The sequence below is a fragment of the Aphelocoma coerulescens genome, assembly GCF_041296385.1.
Source record: "Aphelocoma coerulescens isolate FSJ_1873_10779 chromosome Z unlocalized genomic scaffold, UR_Acoe_1.0 ChrZ, whole genome shotgun sequence".
In the NCBI taxonomy this organism is placed as follows: Eukaryota; Metazoa; Chordata; class Aves; order Passeriformes; family Corvidae; genus Aphelocoma; species Aphelocoma coerulescens.
The window spans coordinates 69,451,750-69,477,294 of NW_027184085.1; the positions used below are offsets into that span (position 1 = coordinate 69,451,750).

The following is a 25,545-nucleotide window of genomic DNA, read 5'->3' on the forward strand; positions in this document are numbered from 1 at the left end:
CCTGACCGCCCGCAGGCACCGGGACACCCCGAAGCGGGGCCACGGGGGGCTGCCCCTGCCGCGGCTGTGGCACACGCCGTCCCCGCAGCCGCTGGCCTCGGACTGTGGCCGCCACTCGCTCTCTTGCCAGCCCCCGGATGCAGGTGAGGGATGCGGCTGCTCCGTCCCCGGGCGCTGCCCGGGCCTGGGCTCCTGCAGAGGGTGTTAGCCTAAGGGGACAGGGCTGTGGCGGGAGGGCTTGGCCGAGGGGCTGGCGAGGGGCTCGAGGCGGGGCAGCTGGTGGGGAGGGATGGGCGGGAGCCTAGAGCTGCGCTGGCCGGGGCGCAGCCGGGAAGCGCTGCGGTGACAGCCTGCTCCGGGGGACACGCGACATTCCATGGGCAGCGGTGCTCGCAGGGCCGTTGGCACCCGCCTGCTGGGGGACTCCGTGCCCGGCCCCGAAGTGCCCGGGGCCCCGGGCTGGGGGCAGGAGGCCGATCCCCGCAGCGGGGCTACTAGCCCAGTGCCTTGTTCCCGCAGGACTGGAGCCGGACTTCCCCACGCAGCAGAAGCCCGCGGCCGCGCAGGAAGAGTGAGCGGCCCCATGCCCGTGTCCTCCCGGGGACACCCCCTGTCCCTCCCCCGCGCAGCAGGGCCCGCTCTCAGCCTCGCTGGCGGCTGTGCAGCCAGCTGTGAGCCCCAGGCTGTGCCTGGGCGGTGGCAAGCTGGCCTGCTTGGGCGGCGACGTGGATGCCACCGCCACTGACCCCATCTCTGCTCTCCCCACAGCTCCCAGAGAACGATGCCGGCGTTCGGGAGAGCGCTCAAAGAGTAAGTGCAGGGGCTCTGTCCCTGCCGCAGGACATGAATGCCGGGCTGTCCCCGTGCCCAGGCTGTCCCTGTCCCACAGCCAAAAGCCAGGCTGTCCCCGTTCCCCCTGCTGGGGTCCCGCTCAGGCCGTTGGTGTTTCCTCAGTGCCTGGAGGTGGTTTTGCCCCAGGTCCCTTTGGGGAGCTGTGACAGCCCCGGGTGGGGGGGGGGGGGGGCGTCTCACCCCGCCCTGAGCACGTGGGGGACAGAGGTGGCAATGGCAGAGGGGTGGGACTCAGCGGCCCAGGCCACCTGCTGTCATTTGACCCTTTCCTCTGCCGGCTCTTGCAGCAGGAAGCTCCTTCGGCAGAGGATGCACGCGTTGCCGGTGAGTGCTGGAGGCTGCGCAGGGCTGAGCAGAGCGAGGCAGGATCCTGCCGAGTCCCTGGGCGAGCCGGGACGAGGAGGATGGAGGCAGGAGAGGGGGCAGGGCTGGTGCGCACCTCTCACCGCTGGCTGTCCCACAGGCGTGGCAGCGGGACGGCAGCCGCGTCCTGAAGGACATCTCGCAGCTGCAGGAGCGCAGGGACAGAGCGCGGCGGCGCCGCAGGGAGCCCGAGGATGAGGTGAGGGGGGCAGCGAGAGCTGGGGGGCAGGGAGGGGACAGAGGGGTGCTGACGCCGTGTCCCCCCCGCTGCAGGAGGGCTTTGTGGCCAAGAAGCTGCCGAGGCCGGGCCAGCGGAGCCATGGGGCCGCCAGGAGGGAGCCCCTTGCCGAGAGCCCCTGGGCCGCATCAGAGCTGCTGGTGAGAGAGGCTGGAGGGCTCGGGAGGGCAGCAGCGATGGGTGATGCCGGGGCTGCACGCGTGGGAGCTGCCGCTCCGAGCTGCCCGCGTGGCCTGGAGAGCTGCGGAGGTGGGAGATGGCCGGGCCGGGGGGTCACGGGGACAGCCCGTGCGTCTCCAAAGCTGGAAGGCACCGGCAGGTGGTGGATGGAGCTCGCCTATGGGATCCGTGCCTGCCTGCGGCTGGGAAGCAGCTGGCAGGACTTGTGCCCATTTCACGATCTCCTCTGCCTGTGCCCCAAGTCTCCCCAGCTGCTGCCCTGGCAGAGCGATGCCACCGTGCCCCAGGAGAAGGAGAACGTGGTGAGCACGCCGGTGATGAGCAAGGAGGAGGCAAAGCTGGTACGTGGGAGCCTTTGGGAAGTGGACAGAGCCCCACAATCCCCTCTTGGAGTCTCCACTGGGGCGTCTGGGGCCGCTGCTTGGTGAGCAGCAGCAGCCCAGAGACTGTGGGCTTGTCTTGGTCACGGGGAGCGGGAGCCTCGGCCGCTGCCCTGCTGGTGCTGGGGCTTGCCAGAGCGCCAGGCAGCAGCGCGGGCTCTCCCCACAGCGGCCGGGGAAGCGCAGCCAGTGCCGGCAGCTGTCCCGCTCGCCCTCGGAGCCGGGCAGTGTCGCCAGGCCCGTCCTGAAGCGGGGACAGCCCTCGGACAGCGACAGCCCTGTGGAGGCCAAGCGGCAGAGGAGGGTGGCCGGCAGCCCTGGCCAGGAGGCGTCGCTGGAGCCGGTGGGTGCTGGGGAAGGTGTGGGCTGAGAGCCAGCGTGTCCCTGGCGGGCCTGGGCCCCGGCCCGGCTCTGGCAGAGCCGCTGCTGACATTTGGGGGTGTCTCTGGCTGGTGCCTCGGCAGGGAGCGTGGCTGGAGCCTTCCCGCTCCGCCCGGCGTGAGGAGCTCGCGAACCTGCTGGCCAACGATGACCAGGAGCTCATCGGCGACTTCTCCAAGGTAGGGCCACGAGGATGGGGCAGGTGAGGGGGTGCCCCCATCATTCGGAACGGGGAGCATGGCTGGAGCCCCGCAGCGCTGTGAGAGCCCAAAGCGAGCTGGTGGCCCATGCCTGGGGCCACGGGGCCTTGGGGCCGTGACTTGCCAGCCTGCAGCATCGCTGCGGTGCATGAAGAGCCCCATGGCCGCTCCTCTGCTCCAGCCGTGTGGCACAGCCCCGTCTATGTGGCCCTTGCCCTCCCGCGGGGGCACAGCTGGCCGCTCGGGGGCTTGTGGGCTGGGGCGACAGGTTGCAGGCCTGGGAGGTGTCCTTGGAATGGGGCTGAGCCCAGAGCCTGTCTGTTGCAGCCTCACCTCCTGCCGACGGTGGAGGGCAAGGAGCCGGGCCTGAAGTACATCTCCCCTGAGACGGTAAGGGGGCTGCAGCCCCTCCCCGGCCCCCCCGAGGGGCTGCCTGCCTGCTCTCGCCCTGTCCCCCGGCTGTCCCCCCCTTTGGTGACGCGCTCCCCCCGCAGCTGGCGGCGGTGCTGGCGGGGCACTTCAGCAGCAGCATCGAGAGCAGCCTCGTCGTGGACTGCCGCTATCCCTACGAGTACGAGGGGGGCCACGTCAAGGTCAGAAGCCCCTCGTGGCCCTGGGGCCGGGAGGAAGGGCGGGGTCCGAAGCACCCTCGGAGGTGCTGAGCCCACGGCGAGGGCTCGAGCAGCCCCCCCGGAGGGCACTGAGCCGCCCGGTGGGGTGGAGCAGCCCCTGGGCAGTGCCGAGCCACCCCCTGAAGGGCTGGTTCGCAGCTGCAAGGAGGAGGGTGACGGTGTCCCAGGACCGCGGGTGACGGTGCTGCTGGGGGAGCAGCGTCCTTGAGTCGCTGCACAAAATGCAATGGGACACGGAGGGGGAAAAGGCGCCTTCTCTGCCTCGCCAGGGCGCTGTCAACCTGCCGCTGCAGCGGGACGTGGAGGAATCGCTGCTGGAGCAGCCCATCGTGCCCCTGGACTCCAGCAGGAGGGTGATCGTCATCTTCCACTGCGAGTTCTCTGTTGAGCGGGGGCCCAAAATGTGAGTGATGGCCCGGGGGGCCCGCTGGGCTCTGCCAGCCGCGGATCCCGGCACGGGGGTGATGCCGCGCGTTTTGTCCGTGGCACAGGTGCAAGTTCCTGCGGGAGAGGGATCGCCGCTGCCACGAGTACCCCCAGCTGCACTACCCCGAGCTGTACGTGCTGAAGGGCGGCTACCGGGAGTTCTTCCTCCAGTTCCCGGTGAGTGCCGTCCCCGTGTCCCCTCGGTGGCAGGCGGTCGGCGCCGAGAGGGAAGAAGTGGCGGGGGCACACGGCGGTGGCGAGGGGCAGCTGTGGCTCTGAGCATCCTCGCCGCCACGGGCGGGGATCTGCAGGGCCGGCGGCTGCTGTGCTGCGGGGGCTGACGGAGCCGTCCGTGGCTTGCAGAGCCACTGCGAGCCCCGGGACTATCGGCCCATGCTGCACTCCGCGTTCAAGGAGGAGCTGCGCAAGTTCCGCGGGCAGAGGCGGCTCCGCGAGCGCGGCCGGCGGGCGCTCTTCAGCCGCGGGCGGGACCTGTGAGCGCCCGGGGGTCTCTCAGCCGCGTCGGGGCAGCGCTGGAGCTGGGAACGGAGGAAGGCTTCCCTTGGCTGCGGATGCGCCTCGCCTGCTCGCTCGGGTTTGCTGCGATGGCTTTGGGGTGGTAGTTTTTGTTCAGAGCGGTTTTGCGTTTGTTCGTTGCAAATATTTTTGTGTTTGTTCGTTGTTGCAAATATTTTTTTGTTCGTTGTTCGAAATATTTTGTGTTTGTTTGTTGTTATAAATATTTTTGCGTTTGTTTGTTGTTCTAAATACTTTTGTGTTTGTTTCCGGTTAGGAATAGTTTTGTGTTCGTTGTTATCAATATTTCTGAGTGTCTCCGTTGTTAGGATTGTTCGCTGCAGTCTCTGTTAATAAAGTCCGATTGCAGGAGAACAAAGGCGTGTCCTGAGCTCTCGCTGCCCGCACCAGGCTGCTGCAGGGGTGGGAGCCCCCGATGCGGGGCTGGTGGGATGGCCAGGCCGGGCTGGAGGGCTCTGCCGGGGGTCTGGGGACAGGGGCAGCTGCTGGCAGGGGACAGGGCTGAGGTGCTGGCTTCCTTGTGGGGCGTGGTGACTTCCCCAGGGACACGTGGGCAAGCGTTGGCCCCGTGGCTGCTGTTCCTGCGTGCTGGGCTGGCAGCAGCATGGCCCCGGACCTCCACGGGACCCTCTTTCCTGAGCATGCTGGGCTTGCAGGCAGGACCCGTGGGACACTTGGGGTGGTGACATGGCACCCCTCTCCCTGGGACCCCCACAGCCAGGATCCTGTCTTTTCTTAGGGGGACTCCTGAACTTTGCAGCACCCCCAGGGCTGGCACAGCCGTTGCTGAGGGGAGCCCGGGCTCAGTAGGACTCGCAGAACTGTGGCAGCCCCGTTTTGGGGGTCAGGGCTCATCAGGACACTCAGGACCATCAACCCCCCAAATTCTGAGATCCTCCTGTAGTGATTACACCCCCTCTCCACGGGACCCCCGCGGTAATGACAGCCCTCTTGAGTGGGGCTGGGCTCATCAGGAGCCCCGGGGCTTTAACACCTCATCCCCCTGCCTGGGAGCCCCAAAGCCGTGTTCTCTCTCTTTGTAGAGGGCTCTTCTGGCCTTTGCAGCACCCCCAGGGCTGGCACAATTTTTTTGGGGGGGACAGGGCTCGCTGGGAGGCCGAGGGATGTGGCACCTTGAAGGGGTGGGTGTCCTTAACACCAGGGTCCCCCATTCTCTCTCGGGCAAGTGGCCTCCCAGTGCCAAGTGCTTCAGTCACCCTCGGGGCACCCATCCTCCCCTCCACTTCCCTGTCGTGTGACGCTCGGCGATGAAAGAGACGGGGCAGATTGCTTGGATGCAATGAGCCGATTTTATGTAGACTGAGCTCAGTATTTATACCTTTTCAGCAGTTATATAAGCAGCAATCTCTATAACAACCATATTTTGCTTTTTAATAACATTGCAAAACTAGAAGCTAGCACTGACTATCACAGGTACATGCCAAGCATGCCTTTTATGCTGACTGTTTCATTACAGGCCGTACTGCCTGCCACGGTTTGCGGCCCAGCAGCGTTAGCGCGTCTACTTCTGACATGAGGTTAGCAGTGCTCTCACTTCTGCTTTCCAGCTGTATCTCCACATCTCCCCCTTTCTTATCCACGAGTAAAATTTTCTCTGTTGGCTTATCCATCAGTCTCTGAACACATTGCAAAACACATGGCAGGCAAATCATCATAAGCAGCAGCATGGATAAAATGTAAATTCCTGCTTTAGCTAAATGCCTAAGCCAGCCAGTCAGTCCCCATCCTCCAAGTATGCTTCCAAGGCAGTCGTTCTCCTTTACAACTCTCCGTTTGCTAACACTATCCCAAAGGGCTTGTGTGTTAGCATGAATGGACAGGGAGTGGTCAGACAGGTTCATGCAGCATAAGCCTTCAAATTCATCACAGCCGTGTCCATGCACTAAAAGCAAAAAGTCAATTGCAGCTCTATTCTGCAGTGCAGCACGTCTCACGCTGTCTATGTCTGTTAATGAGCCTGTTAAAGCACAGCTGGTAGCATTAGTTTGTGTTGCAAGCCAGCAGCCAAGGTTATTCAGGGTTTTCAGGGCATGAGCTGTTCTGATAGATGGAATGATAGATGCAAACACTCGGGCTCCCAGGTTCCAAGATTGAACATTCTCATCACAATCTTGGCTATATGTGTGCGTGCTGCGTTTTGCTCACATCAGTTTATGCAGAGATGGCAAGTTTCCCCAAAAGGAGTGAAACCATGGTTGGTCACCCAAAAGTGCAAGGACCTCCTATAGCACTGCCTGGTATCCCTTTCCATGCTCTGTTTCCACATATCAAGAATATATTGTCCAGCAGTCCAATAGCATCACTTCCAGGAGGGATTGGTTGGGGCAAAGTATGACTACACCAGGCAGAAGCATTGGTGTAAACTCCTGTTCCTGACACATCTAAGCCAAGTTTTCTGTTGGGGCTGTTAGTATAGTTTAGGTAAAAACATGCAAAGGACTGCGTGGACCCAAAATTATCCAACTCTTGGGGCTGCATAGGAAGAGGGGGAAAATGAAGGACCTTATTTACCCCTAAACCTTTGTTGCTAGAAAAGCACCATCCAGCCGATTCACCAGCCCTTTTTCGCCAGCTTTCCTGGCACCACCAGGTTGGCTCAATTCGGCCCATGGCAGTGCACTCCCTTCGAACTGTTACATTGAATAAGGTATCCCATTCACTTTTCCCTAGGGGCAGAGCCACCAAACAGGTTTGGAAAGGGTCACCAGGGGAGGTCATGGGCAGGCACAGCGTAGACTCCTTTAAGGATTCAGCAAGCGTAAGCCAAGCATTGCGTTCTGGGAGGGGTGGCACTGCGTGGCTTCTCCGTCGTCGAGAAGGAGTCCTGCTAAGAGGACCAGCCTGACAAGGCAGCTCTGGCTCCCAAAGATACCATTGTGGAGGCCAGCCATCTTCATGTCCACACACAAATTTTCAAATGAGACAGTTACCATAGGAATGGCACAAAGGATCACAGTGTGGACAGTTGCCACGGCGGCGATGCCATATGCAATACCACCGCTTCTGACACTTTCGACACCAACACAAAACCCACACTTGATGAGCATAATTTTTGCAAATAAAACAAGGAATAGGGTTGCTCTCAACTCCAAGTCTCTCTTTAAACCGTTTCCAGGACTGCTCATGGAGAGAGACTTGCCCTGCAATTATATTTTGTACTGCTGCTGGAGTGGGTTGTCCCTGGAAATCAAAAGGTGGTGTAAAGTCAGAAAGTGCCCTGGAATCAAGTAGAAGCTGGTTGAGCTGATGGTTGGGGTGAGGTGTCCTCTGTGGTCTCTGGAACCGAGGCAGAGGCCGGGATGGCCGGGGTCTCTGCTGATAGTGTGCCAGGGTGATTGAGATCTTCAAAGTCCTCAGGAGAAGCTTTGAAGGATTCTCTGAAGGGCCTCACGTTCTTGGCAGGGATCCACCTTGGGCCATTCTCTGTAGAAACACAGGCAAAACCCCTTCCCCATGTGATGAGGGGATAAGGTCCCAGGATCTGACCTGTTTCTGGATCTTTAACAAGGACTGGGGCCTTTTCTTTAACCTCCAACTGTCGGTTACTGCCAAAGTGCCTTCCAATCGGAGGCTTGGGATCCATCAGGGAACAATTTAAAAAGTTAAACACCTACAGTGCCTTCTGCGAGCGTTCAGCTGGGGCAGCATTCCCCAGTCCCCCTTTCTGTTGTAATAAAAGACGCTTTAGTGAACAGTGGGCTTGCTCAATAATAGCTTGGCCTGTGGAGGAATGAGGAATCCCTGTCTTGTGTTTCACTCGCCAGAGGGCAAGAAACTTGGCAACTCTCTGGGAAATATACGCTGGGCCGTTATCAGTTTTAATTTGTGAAGGAATTCCCAAGACTGCAAAGGCACTTGCGAAATGACAGCAAACATCTTTTGCCGATTCTCCTGTAGGACAAGACAGGTGCAAACAGGGCACCTGAAAAGGTGTCTATAGGGGAGTGTATATATTTAAGTCTGCCAAATTCAGGAAAATGAGTAACATCTGTTTGCCAAATGTCGAGGCTCTGGAGTCCTCTAGGGTTAACACCTCCCGCTAGAGAGGGAAAGGAGTGTCTTTGGCAGTCTGGGCACACAGCCACAACGTTAGAGGCTTGGCGAGAAGGCAAAGCAAAAGTTCTCGCAAGTGCAGCAGCGTTCTGATGGAAAAATGAGTGGCTGATTTTTGCCAGGGAAAAGCGATCAGGCACTACTTGCGCAGGTAGCGTAAGTAAATCCGCTTGGCAGCTCCCTTCTGCAATGAAACCAGGTAAGGTAGTGTGAGATCTAACATGCCTCACAAAATATGATTCCTGTCTGTTATCTCAAAGAAAAACAAGTTGTTGCAGCCAATAAAACAAATCTGCATTAGGCACATCTTTCAACACAGCAGCTTCAGCTCTTTCCACCAGTCCTGCAACATAAGCAGAATCAGTTATTCGGTTAAAAGGAACAGACCAGCGTTCAAAGGCTCGTACAGCGGCCGCTAATTCTGCAATTTGAGGGGATCCTGAGACAGCGGTGACATCCGAGTCCCATCAGTTGAGATTGGAATCCCACCAAACAACACAAATTTGTTGCTGCGACCAGACCCCTCTGTAAAAACAGTTAATGCTTGCAAGGGAACCTCGCTTCTTTTGGGTTGTGTTAGAAGGTTAAAACCTGCTGCCACGAGCTTGTGCTGGGGGGGGCGTGTAGAAAGTTGTCCAGAGAAATCAGTAAGAGCCATCTGAAACACTTTGCACTGTTGAAAAAGCCCCTGTAAATAAACAGCAGTAACAGGCAAACAGATCAAGCAGAAATCAACACCTGCAAGTGTAACAAGTCTCTGTCTAGCTTTTACAATGAGCAAAGCTAACATTTCATGTTGGGTACTAACAGTTTTAGACATGTGCTGTGGCAGAAAAATCCATTCAATAATTAGTAAAGGGTCTGGCAAGTTAGGGTCCCACTGAAAAATCAAAGCAAGAGGCTGTTTAGCTGGATTTAAAATGATTAAAGGAAAGGGCAACTCTGGAGCACAATGGGTTGATTGCCGGTTTGAGATAGCATCAGCTACCTTTTGCAATGCTTGGCGAGCTTCCAGCGTAAGCTGCCGAGGTGACAGTAAATCAGGCTCTCCTTTTAACAGAGCAAACAGAGGGCTCAAGTCTGCCTTTGAGATTCCTAACAGGGGAGGAACCCAATTAATTGTCCCCAGAAGTTTCTGAGCATCATGCAAAGTAGAAATGTTAGTTTGAATTTGTAAAGGTTGAGGAGAAATACTCTTGGTTCTAATTCACCAGCCCAGGTATTTCCTAGGGGGTTGACACTGAATTTTTTCAGGAGCAACGCAAAGTCCTGCTTGAGTTACAGCATTACTGACAAGGGCTAAGGCTTTCTCCATGACTTCTTGTTTTTCTGCAGCAATTCAAATGTCATCCATATAATGATACAGAAGAGTGTCAGGCATGTCTAAGCGAATGGGACCGAGGATTTTGGCAACAAACCACTGGCAAAGAGTGGGGCTATTTTGCATGCCTTGGGGCAGGACAACCCAGTGATATCTTTGCAAGGGTGCCTGCATATTGGTGCTCGGGACAGAAAAGGCAAATTTCAGTGCATCATCAGGATGCAAGGGAATGTCAAACAAGCAGTCTTTTAAATCAATGACTGTCAAGTGTCAATTTTGGGGGATCATGGTAGGACATGGGAGGCCAGGCTGGAGGCCTCCCATGTCCTCCATAACAGCATTAATTTTGCAGAGATCATGGAGCAAGCGCCACTTGCCAGATTGTTTTTTAATAACAAACACAGGAGAATTCCAAGGACTGGCGGAGGGGACTATACGTCCCTTTTGAAGTTGTTCCTGGACCAATTCAGTGAGTGCACGCAGTTTAGGCAGTGGCAGGGATCATTGATTCACCCAAATGGGTGTCTCAGTTTTCCAGGTTAATTCCAGGCTGTTCCGTGCCTCAATGGTCCCTATTAAAAATCTGACTGAATTCTGAAACCCATTGTGAGAGTACATCTCGTCCCCATAACACGATGGGCACAGCTAGAACAAATGGCCTTACAGAGGCTGGGTGGTTTTCTGGTCCTGTCACTTGAATCAAATGGAAACTTGGATAACTGTGACTGCTTCCTCCTATCCCGCTGAGGGCCATGGCCACCTCCATAAGGGCCCAGTTAGAGGGCCACGTATCTTGAGAAATGACAGTAACATCAGCTCCGGTATCTAAAATACCGGTGGCGTTATTTGTTGTCCCAGCAATGACAGGGTGCACTGCCAGGCAGGACGCTCATCAGAAATTGTTTGTGCCCATAGTGGGGTCCTTACAAAACCAGATGCTCCCACTTTGGGTTCATATTTTTCTACAAAGGATGGTGAATCATATGGGAGAGGAATTAATTTAGCAATACAGGTACCTTGTGGGATAAAACACAGTGGATTGGAGGTCCAAACTATGATCTTAAGTTTGTCCTTAAAATTTAAGTCCAGAACTGCAGGGAGAACAGAAAGCCCTGGAAGGCTGTTGGAGGACTTTCCTAAGAGTTCCAGTTTCCCTGTTATCCTTGGAGCAGGACACCTTCGCAATCATACTTAGAGCGACATTGGTCAGCAGAATGTGGGCCTGGGCGGCACCGTGAGCACACAGGAGTGGCTTTGGGTTTATCTCTTTTTGGAGCAGAACAGTCCCTTCTCAAATGACCGGGTTGGCCGCAGCCAAAACAGACTCCTGAAGTTGCAGGGGGCCCTCTCATGGCTGCAAGGGCTGCAGCCATGGCTGAATATTGGTGTTCTAGGGTGCCAACACGATTGCAGGCTTCAATCATTTCAACCAGAGTTGGATTCTGCTTAGGCAGAGACTTAAGGAGTTTTTTACAGTCTGCGTTGGCATTCTCAACTGCGAGCTTCAGAAGCAAAATTTCACGGGCTGCTGCATTATCAATTTGGCGTTCGAGCGCCTGCTTAAGACGGTCCATAAACTGCATATAGGATTCTTGGGGCCCCTGGACAACGACCGTAAATGATTTCTGAGGCGTCTTTGCATCAGGGACCTTCAGGAAAGCTTGGCGAGCCGCGTTTCAGACTCCCTCAAGAGTCCCCTAAGGAATGTCTCCAGCTTGGACATTAGGGTTGATATATGGTCCCATTCCCATAAGCTGTCTAATTGTGAGGGCCACCAGGGTCTGAGTAGCATGACCCATGTAAGTTAGGAGCAGGTCCTGTAGACCTTCTTCCCACTCCTTTTCCCATTAAGCGTTTTGAGCGGGAGATAGCAGCAGCTGTGCCACTGTTTTTAAATCATATGGTGTCACAATATGGGCTGCAAGCACAGAATCTAGCAGGGTCACAAAATACGGTGAACTGATACCGTGCTCTGTGGCTGCCCGCTGAAGCTCTTTGATCTCTGAGAAAGATATCTGTCCCCAATGGGCGTTCCGTTTTCTCGGTCCCATGTACAAGACAGGTGCCACAATTTTGTCTGCAAAGTCTAAGTCCCCTTCTTTTAATGCTTGTTGTTTCAAGCGGACCCAGGCCTCGTGAGGGCTGAGGGGAAATAAATCTGGCTCTCTTTCAGGATTGATAGATCCAGGGTCAAAGGGATCCTCCTCTCCTTCATCCTCGCTGCTCTCAGCTGGACCGTAGCCAGCAGTGAGTGCTTTTATAGATCGTGAGGAGCCCTTCTCCCTTTTTGTTGCAAGGGGGGCCGAAGCCTTTGGTGAAGGAGGCACAGTCTCTTCAAAGTGCAAAGAGTTCTGAGGCCCCGCTTCTGCGGAGGGGGAGCAAGGGGTATCCCCGTTATCTTTAGCAAGAGATCTTTCCTGAGTTTTAAAGCTTCAAAAATTACTTTCCAGGAGGAAATCATTTGTGCAGCATTTTTATCACCGTTAGCCGCAGCATTCCAAAGTTCCACCCCTACTTTATCCCAAAAAATCTGCCGTAAAAATCATGGACTGAGTTACTCCTTCCAGTTTAGAAGCAGTCCATCGGAGTAAAGTTCTTAAATTGTGTGCAGGCAAAGATTTGCCTTGCTTGCCAAGCAGCATAGACATAAGCTCAAGCACGTCTCTCTCTAGGGTGCTCATCCCCTGACCCTGACCCTGGCCCATAGTTCCCGCAGTGACTCACCTCTTTTTCAGAGGATCACTTGCCGGCCGGCGTGGCTCCCGCTTCTCCCGCGGCTTAACTACAGTTCCGAAGGCTCCCGCTTCTCCCCGCGGCTTAACCACAGTTCCGAAGGCTCCCGCTTCTCCTGCGGCTTAACCACAGTTCCGAAGGCTCCCGCTTCTCCTGCGGCTTAACCTTCGGTGAAGTGACTGAAGTTCTGCAGGGCGTCGCCGACTGTCCCGTAGGAGGAAGCCCAGTCCTCACACGGAGGCACCAGTTGTTGTGAGACGCTCGGCGATGAAAGAGACGGGGCAGATTGCTTGGATGCAATGAGTCGATTTTATTGATACTGAGCTGAGTATTTATACCTTTTCAGCAGTTATATAAGCAGCAATCCCTATAACAACCATATCTATGTGTTTAATAACATTGCAAAACTAGAAGCTAGCACTGACTATCACAGGTACATACCAAGCATGCCTTTTATGCTGACTGTTTCATTACAGGCCGTACTGCCTGCCACGGTTTGCGGCCCAGCAGCGTTAGCGCGTCTACTTCTGACATGAGGTTAGCAGTGCTCTCACTTCTGCTTTCCAGCTGTATCTCCACACTTCCCTGCATTCCTGATGAGCTGAAGTCAATCCTGGATTCCCCAGGGGAGCTTTTCCATGCGCTCCTGTAATAAATGGTTACAAGTTTTTTTCTTTTGGTTAAAAAGAAGTTAATATTTACTTGTTATATACAGTTAATAAGTTGATTATTATTGCGACCGTGCGGGTGTAATGCTGCTATGTGATCGCTAGATGGTGACACCAATGGGGAAGAGTGATGGGTCTATAGAGAAGAGGGGAACGTTCTGGAATGTTCTTAAGATGACTTAATGATCTATGAGGTAAACATCTTGAAGAATTACTGGTTAGGGGGCAAACCAATCACTCGACGCCCCAGAGACTGACGGAGCAGACCACCAATGAGGACCCTAGCAATGAGCCATCGGAGGGAGGATTCCAGCTCCACCAATCAGAACATCAGAGGGACTATAAAACCACCCCGGGGCTCAGCCCCCGGGGGTCTTCCTGAGGAACCTGAGTCTGAAGGAACGCCCTGTGCGTCGCACTGTTGTCTTTTTCTGGGTTGCCGAGTGGGACTCGGGCTTATCTCGAGTCTCTGCTCCTGGTTTTTCTTTTTAAATAAACGAGCAGACTTTTACCCCACCCAAAAAGTTCATGCCTCGTTTATAACAGTCAGGGTGGCAGGTATGAGAATCTGGGACAGGGAACACCAAAATGGGCAACAAAATGGGGAGGAGAAAATGTCAATCCGACGTCCTCCCTGGAATCACAACAACGGAGAGGGAAGACGGAATATGGAGGACTATATGGCTTTGATAATTAGGAGAATAAAGGAGGCAACCCCGTGAAATCAGAATGCTAATAAGGCTTTTGGTGAACAGCAAGGGAAAGAGGAAACCCCCACAGAACGGTTGGGAAGGCTCAGGAGAAAAATGAGGCAATACTCCAGCATAGATCCAGAGACACTGGCTGGCCAGGCCCTGTTAAAGGTCAACTTTGTCACACACGCCTGGCCGGATATCAGGAGGAAGTTACAAAAGCTTGAGGACTGGCAGGAACGAGAATTAAATGAACTATTGAGGGAGGCTCAGAAGGTCCATGTTGGAAGGGAGAAGGAGAAAATAAAGACAAAAGCCAAAGTTATGGCAGCAGCTGTGAGAGAAGGGAATCGACCTATGAGAAGTGGAACCCCTCGACAGGATAGGAGGTGTCAACAGGAGACATTCAGAAATAATAACAAACAGGGTGAAGTAAGGACAAAATACCAGTCACAGTCCTGTACGTTTTGATTGTAAAAGGAGGGGATATCTAAGGAGGGATTGCCCTCAGAGGAGTCAAGATCTGGAGGTTTTCAGGGAAGTATAGAAAGGGGAAGGCTTTTCAGTGATTAGTATTAAACAAGTGATTTTAAAGGGAGGTTATGGAACAGGAATGGGAGGTATATTACTAATACCAGGAGTAGAATGGCATTTCCTCGGGAGGGGCTTGTAAGTACAATTAGGAATTGGGGCGTTGCTAAAAAGAAGGGAAATGGTAGTTAAATTGCTCCAATTAAAAGGGATGAAAATTGGATAAACCAAATTGTGTGGGCAGGATCAAAGAATCAGGGTAAATTAGACATGATACTCAATATGATTAAAAGAACTAATAAAAGTTGCCCAATACAAATCCATTGATATCCTATTTTCTCAGAAGGGCATAGGAATTATCTGTTAACAATTCTTTGATTAAAGAGGAATCCTTGAGCTGTATACATTATAACACCCCTATGTGCCTATTAAGAAATTAGATGGTACCTATGGATAGGTACAAGAATTACGAGAATAAAATAAGAGGACTTTTGACTGATACCCTGTGGTCACTAATTCATATAACCTTTGAAATCTTGAAATGAACAACCATTAATACCACAGTGAGAAGGTCCCTTTCAGGTGCTAATAACAGCAGAGACAGCAGTCAGAACTGTCGAGTGAAGGTAGACGCACGCCAACAGAACCAAAGGATCTGTAGAGGAACCCTGCCAGTGGACTGTGACATTATCACTGGGACAATTGAGGACGATTCTAAAAGCAGGACTGCCTTGGGGTGACTTTATAATGTTGTATCCCATATCGCTGTTGTATGCCCAGAAATTAAATTGGTGCCTTTCTATGCCTTTAAACTGAGCCTGAGAGGGGGGAGAGAAAAGTGCACTTTTTCAAAGCAGTTTGCACTTTGTTTTCATGTTTTCAAGGACACAGATAAACCTCTCTTGCCTCTAACAGCAGCAGGGGGAGCAGGAAGAAGCAGCTTGCTTTCCAGCCAGTTTTTCAGCTCCTTTTTCTCTGGAGAGAAACAGAGAGTTGAACCTTGGTTTTCCTGGGACTTTGGGGGGTTTTTTCCTTCTTCTTTTTTGTACTGTTTCAACATCAGAACACATTGGGACTTTTTTCACTGAGGTGGAGGCCCTGGAGGAGGGAGCCCACCCCGTCCCAGCTCCGAGGGAAAGAGAGGAGAGAGATCTACGGATGGACTCTGAAATTTTCCCAGGTTCTCTCAGCAGAGCGAGAGGTTTTATTATTTAGCATTATTCTTCTTTTCCTGTGTGTTTGTTAAAGAAATAGTTTTTATCTCTTTCACTTTCCTTCGAGGAAAATTCTTTTTTTCCTGAACCTGGTGGGGGGAGAGATGGTTGTAACCTGCCTTCTCTCAGAGGATATATTTCCAAATTTGCCCAAACCGGCACAAGGACACCAGCCTCTGGTGTGGCAAGTAGACTGCGCTCCCATTAAAGAGACTTGGGAAGCTCCTTACAGACTATATTGGTGGTTTGAGATAGCCAAAGAAAACTGTCTAAGTCCTGACATCATCCCTGCGATAGTCTGATCCCTCTACAAATGGGAGTTCTGGGACATATCCAGCACTAACTTCAAAGGACAATAAAACTTTTGCCTTTGTGAAGTATAGGAGAAGGAAAACCCCACGTGACCCTTTGAAATTTAGGGAGTTCTCTCTAACCTACATACCTTATCTGAAGTATCCCAATGTGACACATGCTAATTGGGTTGAATATAAATACAAAGGTGTGACCAATATTGATAGTATCATTATTCCAACAAACCAACCCTCTCTGTAATTGATGTTGTGAGTTCAAAGCATTGCTGCAAGAGAATCAATAATTAACCAAATCCAAATGGGGGAAGGACACCAGAAAAAGTCAAACCCCGTATTCCCACTACCAGCAGGAACTCCAGCTGATGTGGATATGAGTCTACAGGAGCAGAGGGCAAGGCCAGATGGATATCCCCATTTGCCACGCAAGAAGTTAGCTATGGGCAGCAACCCCACCAGCTACGGCGGTGGGATTGGGAATCCTCTTGGACCTCCGATGTTGATTTTACTTCTTATCTGCTCAGAGACTCAAGCAGACTCCTGCTGGAAGTGCTATCAAAACCTGTATTTTGGAAAGACCTGGGGTTCTTATCTGGTGGCCCACACTCACATCAACAGTGTTACGATCCAAAGAGATTAGAGACTTGCAGCATTCAGGGACCACCCTACTGGGTGGCAAAAAACTTAGGACCTAGGGGAATAAGAAAAGGATTAGGATGCCCCCGAGGAGAAGGATGGATTTTTTTCACTGAAAGTGGACATTGGGATATCTCAGATGGAGGTGGAGTACAAGATCTGCTAAAGCAAGAAATAATACAGAATACCACCAAAAGGCTTGCCACAGGTGAGCCCACCTGTATCCACTCAGCTACAGAAACCAGACATACATGCACAGATGCAAGAGACATTGAAAAATGAAATAGAACTACCCCGGCGGGGACGGAACTTATTTGTGGACCTGGGGGAACGGATAAGCAAGGAATTCAACCTCACTGTTGGGTGTGTGGAGGACCACTAATGACCAAGGACCAAGGGGGGGCCAAGGACCCCGATGTCGATGATAAACCGCATCATCCGATTGCAAGTGGTCTTAGATATAGTCACCAATCGAAGTGCTTTGGCCATCGATCTGTTAACCACCCAACAGGATCAGATAAGGACTGCAATTTACCAAAATAGATTAGCCTTAGATTACTGATTGGCCGAGGAAGGGGGTGTATGCGGAGAGTTTAACACCTCCGAATGCTGCTTGGAGATCGACGGTAACGGGGAAATCATCCGCAATATTACCAGCAACACCCGTAAATTAGCACATGTTCCCCCTCAAACATGGACCCCCTTATTTAAAGGTACATGGTTAGAAAAATGGTTTAGAAGGGAATGGTGGAGGAAGGCTGTGGTAATCGGTATCTTTGTACTCTCAGGAATAATCTTTCTTCCATGTATTCTCCCTTGTGTTATCAGAGCAGTAACTACAACGCTGAAAGTAGTTAGTCGGAGAGCACTTCTGTGGTACAACAGTCATTAGAAAAGATGTCTGAAGAAAAAGTGACAAAAGTTATGTTGATGCAAAGAAGTCCTCTCCCAGATACCCCATGGAGTGCTAAGAAGCTGGAAAAGCAGTATAAAAAGCGGAGAAAAATATACAAAGACTATGAGAGTCCTGTGAAAAGAGGAAAAGAACTGATGCGGGCGAAAGTCCCATCACATTTTAGAGGCTGGAGTTGTTATAGGAGCTATTCCAGTTTAGGCGGTTTTGTGCGTCCTAATTCGGGTTGTACAGGTGTTAGGTAGGATGGTTGAATGTTATGATTTGGGTTGTATGAAGTTATGCTGTTCAAAGTGTTGAATGGAGTTAGAAGCCCTTTGTTTGGAGGACTGCAGTTAATAAAGGAGGCCAGGAGGTGTTGATGTAGAGTACTGAAGGTCCCTAAGCCCCCTCGGGATGACATCAGCCTTGAGAGAGGCAGCTGCACCCACCAATCACCAGCCTCCCTCCAAGCCGGACCTTGCACCAGTCATCGTGAGGGGAGAGGGAGAGACCTAGTGACGAGCCAACCATCACCTGAGAAGCAGGAAATCTAAGCCAATGCACTGAGTTGCTGAGCAGCAACCCCGTGGACTGACCAATCAGAAGGACTGCAAGAGAGCACAAAAGGCGGTGTTCACCTGAGAGTTGGGCCTCCTGTGGCTTCGAGTCTGTCACAGTGAAGTCCTCCTGTGATTGAAGCCTACCACAGCGAGGTCCTCCCACCTCTGGGTTAAGAGGAGAGGGCTACTTCCCCTCCTGGTTCTTCCACCTGGTCTGTTTGTTTTGTTCTCTTTTCTTTTAATAAATCACCAGTTAGTCACCTTTGCGGATAACTGGCCCTCATTTATTACATGTGGAAAATTCAACACATCAGACTGCTGCTTACACATAGATGATAATAGAGAGGCAGTGATTGATTTGGCCAAATAATGAAGAAAAATTGCACATGTACCTGTTCAGAAGTGGGAATCCATGTTAAACAGTGACTGGTGGAATAATTTATTTGGAGGAGCATGGTGGGAAAGCTTTGGATTCATGGTATTATGCTCTTTAGCGGGATTCTTGTATCTCCCCTGCCTTATATCCTGTTTTATTAGACTAATAAACCATGTGCTACAACACACGCAGTTGGTAACAATACCTATGGATCCAAAACAGTCTGTGGGGCCTCCAAAAGATCATGGCTCTAAAAAGAAACAACAAAATGAGAGACCCACTTGAGGAAGCACAACAGATATACAAAAGGTATGAATTAGGAACACAGGTGTCAAATTCAACATACAGCTCAAGCCAAATGTATTTTCAAAAAAATAAGATTGTTATAGATGAATGATTGAGAGTTGGCTTTTGCCACATGTTGTCCGGGTTATGGATTATGAGTTATAATATTACATATTGAGACTTGTTTATTGGTAGTTGGGGTGGTCTGGTTGTGAGGTTGGTTTTTCTAGGGGCTGTATGATCTGTGTGTTGTAATACCAGTTCTGTGGGGTGTGCAAAGGGCCGGGCTGTTGCCAGCCAGACTTCGAAAGCACCACCACAAAAGGAATGGGACTCCAACCAACGAGGAGCCTGAAGGCCACAGCACCAGAAAAGCACGGGCTCCCAAAAGATTGACAAGGGGGCGAGACTCTGCAAAGCTGTCAACAAATGTGCATCAGGCTGATGCAATCACAAGGGTATGAAAGGCAGGATCACCATTTTCTGGGCGAGCCTCTGGCACCCAGCCATGCTCCCAGCGCTGTCCCCTTTTGCTTTGCCGTTTTTATTGAGTTCTCAACAAATTGTAATAACTCATTGCCATATCAGATCTGGGTTGTTTATAAAGGAAGCAATAAACTCAGATAGGGGAACTCATTTTACAGGAAAAATTTTCAAGGGGTTAGGACTGCTTTAGGAATACAATGGAACCTCCATAGCCCCTGGCACTCCCAGAGTCAGGCTGGGTTGAAAGAATGAATGGAGAAATAAAGGAACACCTTCTGACGCTGGTGATAGAGACCAAGATGCCATGGGTATGGCTTTTGCCACTGGCTTTAGCAAGAATAAGGGCCAGAGCCAGAGGAGACATTCAATTATCTGCCTTTGAATTGATGTTTGGAATTCCTTACCTTTGTAATTCTCAGCCTAGTGGGAGGGTAGAAATAAATAATGTCTATTTAAAACAATATGTGGCCCGGATACTGTCCCTTATGAAATCTCTTCGACAGGAAGCTCAGCTTGCATAGACCCTGCCTTTGGACTTTGCTGCTCATAACATTCAGCCAGGATACTGGGTCCTAGTTAAGGAGTGGAAAGAAGCACCACTGGTGGCAAAGTGGCGTGGACCTTTCCAAGTGTTACTGACCACATAAACAGCCATCAAGACAGCTGAACATGGGTGGACCCGTCACACTTGGGTCAAAGTCTCTGAGGCCCCAGAGATTTGGACATCTCAGCTGGAGAAGAAGGACGGGAGGCCACGACTGACACCCCGCAGGAGTGGGCCGCAGCAGCAGCCAGTGCATCGACATCGGGAGAAGCCCCATGTGCCTACCCACAGCCTGTCTGCTGGAGCAGCCTGCACGGGCATCCCTCCTCTCGGATCTCCAGTCACTGGGGGGCCAATCCTTGCTGTCATTGTTTTCTTTATGTTAAGCTGTTTCTGTTCTGCGCCACAGGTGGTGCGGAAGACAACGTGAGAATTAGATTAGGTGATTAGATGACACCATTAGAATGGTTTTCTTAATAATCTTCTCTTTACATTGTCAGTTAGGTTTGCACCAGAGGTGGGAGAATCGTCTTTTAGTCCTGGGAAAAGTAGCAAAAACCTTTAACCCTTGCAATTGTTGGGTCTGCAGAGGGCCAGGAGAAGCTGAAGACTGGCTGCTGACTTCGGCGGGGGAAAACATGCAGACAATCAGTGTGATTGATAAAGCAAGCTTCGTTTATTAGCAATACAGAGGCACTTATATCGTGTGAAAGTACATGCTTATCAGTTCTTTAATTACCTTAAACTTACAAAAGCGCATTCTTACTTGTACATAATTGGGTTAGAGAAAAGACTACATTTGGCAAGCTTCTATGATTTATGTTTTGACTTGAGAGATCAAAGATCTTCCTCCCTTCTCATGGTCAGTATATCTTATCAGCACAGGACTGTACCTCCTTAAAACTCCCTTTTGGTTCTCAGGCCTGTTTCTCACACAGGCATTTTCTCATGCAAACATTTTCTCTTGCAGGCCTTTGCTTGTACAGTTCTGTTATTGATTTGTACCCTTTATCAATGACCCATGTCCCTGATCCTCTAACCATTCTCCAACAACTGGCCATGGGTAACATCACAGGTTACCTCCAAACTGGTCAGGGATATGTTCTGTAGGGTATATTAGACTGTCGTTCTGCTTGCTACCACAAGTTCAGGGAAATCAGTTAGGAATCAAGGTCTATGACCATCTTAGGGAAAAGCAGTCAATTGATGCATGCCTGGCTGAAGTGAGCATGCAAAAGTGGGGAAAAGATGAATGGCCGCCTGAGCGAATCATACAACACTGTGGAGCAGCCACTTGGAATCCAAATGAATTAATATCAGGTGCCAGACAACCCATTTATAATTTAAATTGGATAATTAAGTTACAAGCCGTCTTTAAAATAATAACCAACCGGACAACTACAGCTCTTGACCTTCTTGAAAGTTAGCGTATGTACTGGTTCAAACATGGAAAAGACAGGAATGGGACACGTTTTGTGGTTACCTGGTGGACTATGGGTTAAACGAATGCTTTTTTTTTTCCTCTTATGTGCTGTAGCAACTCTAATATTTTTGCCATGCATGACACCTTGCTGAGCTCAGCTCCTTCAGCAGGTGATCAAGGGGATGCAAGTGGCAGCCAGGCTTCCTGATCCAGAAAGGGCTACAGAAGGAGAGAATATGATGTCACTGCAAATAATAGCAAAAGCAAAAAAGACCCAGGAACAGAAGTTACCCAGTCAATGGTAACTAAAGTTTGTAAAGACAGTTCTTGAGAAAATAGAAAGAGGAGAGATTGAAAGAAATGAGAAGGAGGTGTGTTTACAAACTGTGGGTCTGCTGGTAGATAAAGCCAGATACGGAGAGGTGAAAGAAGCAGTGGGAGGAACCATACATTCCATAGTGTTATAAACAAGTTATTCAGAGTTGGCTTTCGCCGTATGTTGTATGAGTTGAGAGTTATATTATGAATCATATTATGAGTTGGAATATTAAATATTGTGATGTTCTCCTTGAAAAGTGTAAGGATGGGGGGATATGTTGGAATGTTGTTGGGGTGGTCTGGTTATGGGGCTGGCTTTTGTGGGGGTTGTGTGGTTTTGTGTGTGGTAATGTCAGTTCTGTAAGCTTATAATAGGACAAGCTGCTGCTGCTAATCCGACTTTGAAGACGCAACCATAAAAGGAGTGGGATTCCATCCAACGAGGACCCCGAGGAGCACAGCAACAGAACTGCGCCGGCTCCTAAAAGAGTGACGTGGGGTGAGACTATGCAAAACTGTACACCAGTGTGCATAAGGCTGATGCAACCACAGGGGTATAAAAGGTAGCACCACCATTTTGTGATTGAGCCTCTGGCCCCTGGCCGTGCTCCCAGCACAATCCCTTTTGCTTTGCTGAATTTTATAGTTCTCGATAAAATTTTTAATAACTCATTTCCATATTGGATCTGGGTCGTTTACAACAATAGGAATTCCATTAATTGACACAGACTGTTACTCAAGACTGCGCTAAATCCCTGGATTTAGAGAAAAAGAACGGAGACACAAGGAAAAAAGTAAGAGGGGGGTATACATTAGAAGGGGGTCTTTATTAGGCGATTTGGGAAGTCTGTACCTCTCAAGTACCTCAGCCAATGGGGAAAGAGAGAGGGAAATGCGGCTGGGAAATTAGGATAAAAAGGAGGCTGCATCCTCCAACAACTTGAGAGACCCCATGGGAAAGACTCCATGGCCTCTCCCTTTATTCCAAAAAAGTAAAAGGACTCCTCTGTCTCCTTTTTGAACCTAAACCTCTGGTGTTTGTGGATTAATTTTCCTGACAGGATCAAGGGACTTGTACAGGACTCCTGTGTCTCCTTTGTGGACACGAACCTCAAGCGACATGAATTTTACCCACTGCGGGGTGGGTGTGGGGGGTGCAGGAGCTTGACTACCTGGGGAGGGGGGAGTATAAACCAGTATAAACCAGTGCAGAGTGGGGCAGGTGGAGAAAATTCCGAGTCACAAGGGGCCAGCAGCAGCGAGGCAGGGAGGGGCGGGAGTGATCGGCCGGGGAGGGGGAGAGGGGGAAGTTCCAGCCTCAGCCGGACCCCCCTCATTGATTGACAAGGGGGGAGCGGCTCCCGCCCAACCGGCGGGCGGGGAAAAGCGCCCTCAGCCATTGGCTGGGCGGGACAGGGGGCGGGGCGAGAGCTGTTCCCGCCTCAGCCCAACTCCCCTCAGCCATTGGCTGGGCGGGTACACAAAGGGACTCAGAAAAGGCCCAACGCCTCCTCGGAATTTCAACAAAACTGACGAAAATGGAATAAATTTGAATAGCTACGAAAGATTTAAGGCTCTATTTCAGTTACATTTAAACAGTGGAGAGTTGAAAAGGCATATTGTGCACTGAAGTGTGGAAAACCCCCAAAAAAAAAACCCCAAAACCCCTTTAAGAATCCCTTGGGATTAAGTAAAATTGAGTGAAAGCATAATAAATATGAATAAATATAAAGAAGTTAAAGCCCTTTTTAATGTATAATTAAAAACCGGGGCGGTGTGAAAGGGGCTTTGGGTGCTAAAATGCTTCAAGAAAGCACCAAAACACGCCAAGCACCAAATTCCCCTCCTGCCGGGGCTGACTGTCCAGCAGCTCAAGTAGGAGAGTCCTCCAGGAGCTCAGGGGAGCTGCAGCCCCCGTGCTGAGGCACAGCCCGTGGAGAAAGGGGTCAGTGGCCAGAATGCGTGCTTTGGCAATCAGAGCTGGGTTCCTAAATCCTGTCGGAACTCTCTCTCCCAGACCTGTGGTGGCTGAGGGTTGTATGAGGGAAGGGTTTGCCAGCCATGAACTGGACTCTTTGATCATCTGAGCTCCGTTCAGGGGCAGTGTGGGAGCCTGTTCCTTTCCCCTTCCCCAAGGGCAGAGTGTTGGTGAGGGCTGGAACTGGAGGCTGTGTCTGCCCCCACAGCCGGTACCGTGGGGCTGCGGATGCTCCTGCCCACGTGGGCTTGTCTGAGCTGGGCTTTCTGCCTCTTTCAGGCGTCCTTGCTGCAGTCACAGCTGGCCCGAGACCAACAGCACTGGCAGAACTACACTGAGAGGTGTGCAAGGACCAGCCAGGAGCTCAGAGCTTCACCGGGAGCTGTCCTGCTCCTTTGCAGCTGTGCTCAAGGAGCCCAGAGCTGCTGTTCTGGAAGCAGAGACTCGAAGCTGCATCGGTCTCTGAAGCTGAACTTGGCAGTGACATCCCTGGGCTGTCAGTCTCTGGAGAGAGACTGGAGAGGCCCTGGAGAAGGCAGGTGCCGTTCTTCTCTTCCCCAGACGATTTGTACCCGGCCAGAAACCAATTCCTGTCAACTGGGGCACAAAAATCCTCCCTAGAACACAGAAAAACGCTCTCAAGATGAGGGAGAAAAATATCTACCAAAGCTTTCCCAAGCATTTGGTTCTGGAAGGTCTGTTCCTAGCGAGGAATCTTTGAAATAAGCAGCAAGACTTTTCTTCTGCCTAAAGACCTAGTGATATATTGCCAAACAGAGAGCAGAGAAAAAAATGCACTCGTGTCTGTTTCAGGATTCTTCATCTCTTTTATGAGCCTTAAACACTGCAACTCTTGGCATTTCTCTGTAGGAATTTGAAAAAACCCTGAAACACCATTTCCTCCTCATGGGGCTGTTCTAGATGCAAAGCTTTACTTTCCATGAATATTTGTAAGCACCAAGAACCTTTTTAGGCTTTTTCTTACAGCTCCCCTTTGTCAGGGGAGACAGACGAATTCCTGTGACTCAGGAACTAAGCGCATCCCTAAAGAGCATGCGGGTCTCAGGAATGCTGAGCCTTAAAACTGATGCTGTCTGGGCCAGCAACTTTGAACTCATGTTTTGAGCCAGGTCCCTGCCCAGCTGCCCAGCTGGGCTGTGGGGATGTGGGGGTGCTGGTGCAGGTGCCGGGGCAGCAGTGAGCTGGGATGGGTGGAGAGCCAGGGGAGGGCCTCTCCAACAGCCCCTGGAATGTTGGGGTTTGGAACCTGGCAACCATCAACAGCCCATGGAATGTTGGGGTTTGGAGCCTGGCAACCATCAACAGCCCATGGAATGTTGGGGTTTGGAGCCTGGCAACCATCAACAGCCCATGGAATGTTGGGGTTTGCACCCTGGCAACTGTCAACAGCTCCTGAACATTGGGGCTTTGACCTTGCAACGGCCAACAGCACTTTGATCTTGTGCTCTTGACCCTGCAAAGGCCAACGACCTTTGGAGATTGGGGTTTGACCCTGCGAAGGCCAAAAGCCTTTGGAGATTGGGGTTTGACCCTGCGAAGGCCAAAAGCCTTTGGAGATTGGGGTTTAGACCCTGCAAAGGCCAAAAGCCTTTGGAGATTGGGGTTTAGACCCTGCAAAGGCCAAAAGCCTTTGGAGATTGGGGTTTAGACCCTGCAAAGGCCAAGGGCCTTTGGACACTGACATTTGGTCACTGCTCGTGCCAAGGGGCAGATGGAGAGCCGGCGGGTGAGTGAGAGAGCTGCTGCCCTCTTTGTGCCAAGCCCAGCAGGGGCCTGGGTGGGCCTGGGCTGTGCCACTGGGAACAGTTCCCTTGGGGAATAGCAAGGGATTAACAGTTGGCTGTTCCAGAGCTGGCAGCAGCTTTGGTGCTGGCCATGGGGACAGGCCTGGGAGGGAATGGGGGGGCTCCTGGCCATCCCAGAGCACACCCACATCTCCTCCTCTGTCCTTGTCCCACTGGAGGGTGTGGGCACAAACAAGGGAGCAGCTTTCACTGCCTTCCCCTCAGCCCAATTCACAGCGCAGCCTGAGTGCTTCCCAGAGACAAGAATGGGTTTCTCCCAGACATCTCCAAGATGATCCCCAGTGGTGCAGAAGAGGCCACGAGGATGATAGGAAGATGCTCCAGGGGCTGGAGCACCTGTGCCAAGGGAAAAGGATGCAAGAGTTGGGGTTGTCCAGCCTGGAGAAGGTTCCAGGGTGACCTTCCAATGCATGAAGGGGCTGGAAGAGAGCTGGAGAGAGACTTAAGCCAGGGGCCTGCAGGGAAAGGACAGGGTTTAATGGCATATT

At 51.7% G+C, this 25,545-nt stretch overlaps 1 protein-coding gene across 1 annotated transcript in view; it reads left to right on the top strand.

The window, feature by feature from the left end:
• Positions 1-781: 781 nt before the first annotated feature.
• Positions 782-25,545, top strand: part of LOC138103889 (centrosome-associated protein CEP250-like) — a 50,478-nt gene continuing 25,714 nt past the window's right edge. Inside the window, 10 exon segments of the mRNA XM_069002501.1 lie at positions 782-810; positions 1,140-1,176; positions 1,876-1,974; positions 2,150-2,356; positions 2,478-2,573; positions 2,922-2,984; positions 3,089-3,187; positions 3,496-3,629; positions 3,718-3,829; positions 23,511-23,572. Of these exon segments, the coding sequence (XP_068858602.1) occupies positions 782-810; positions 1,140-1,176; positions 1,876-1,974; positions 2,150-2,356; positions 2,478-2,573; positions 2,922-2,984; positions 3,089-3,187; positions 3,496-3,629; positions 3,718-3,829; positions 23,511-23,572 (938 nt within the window).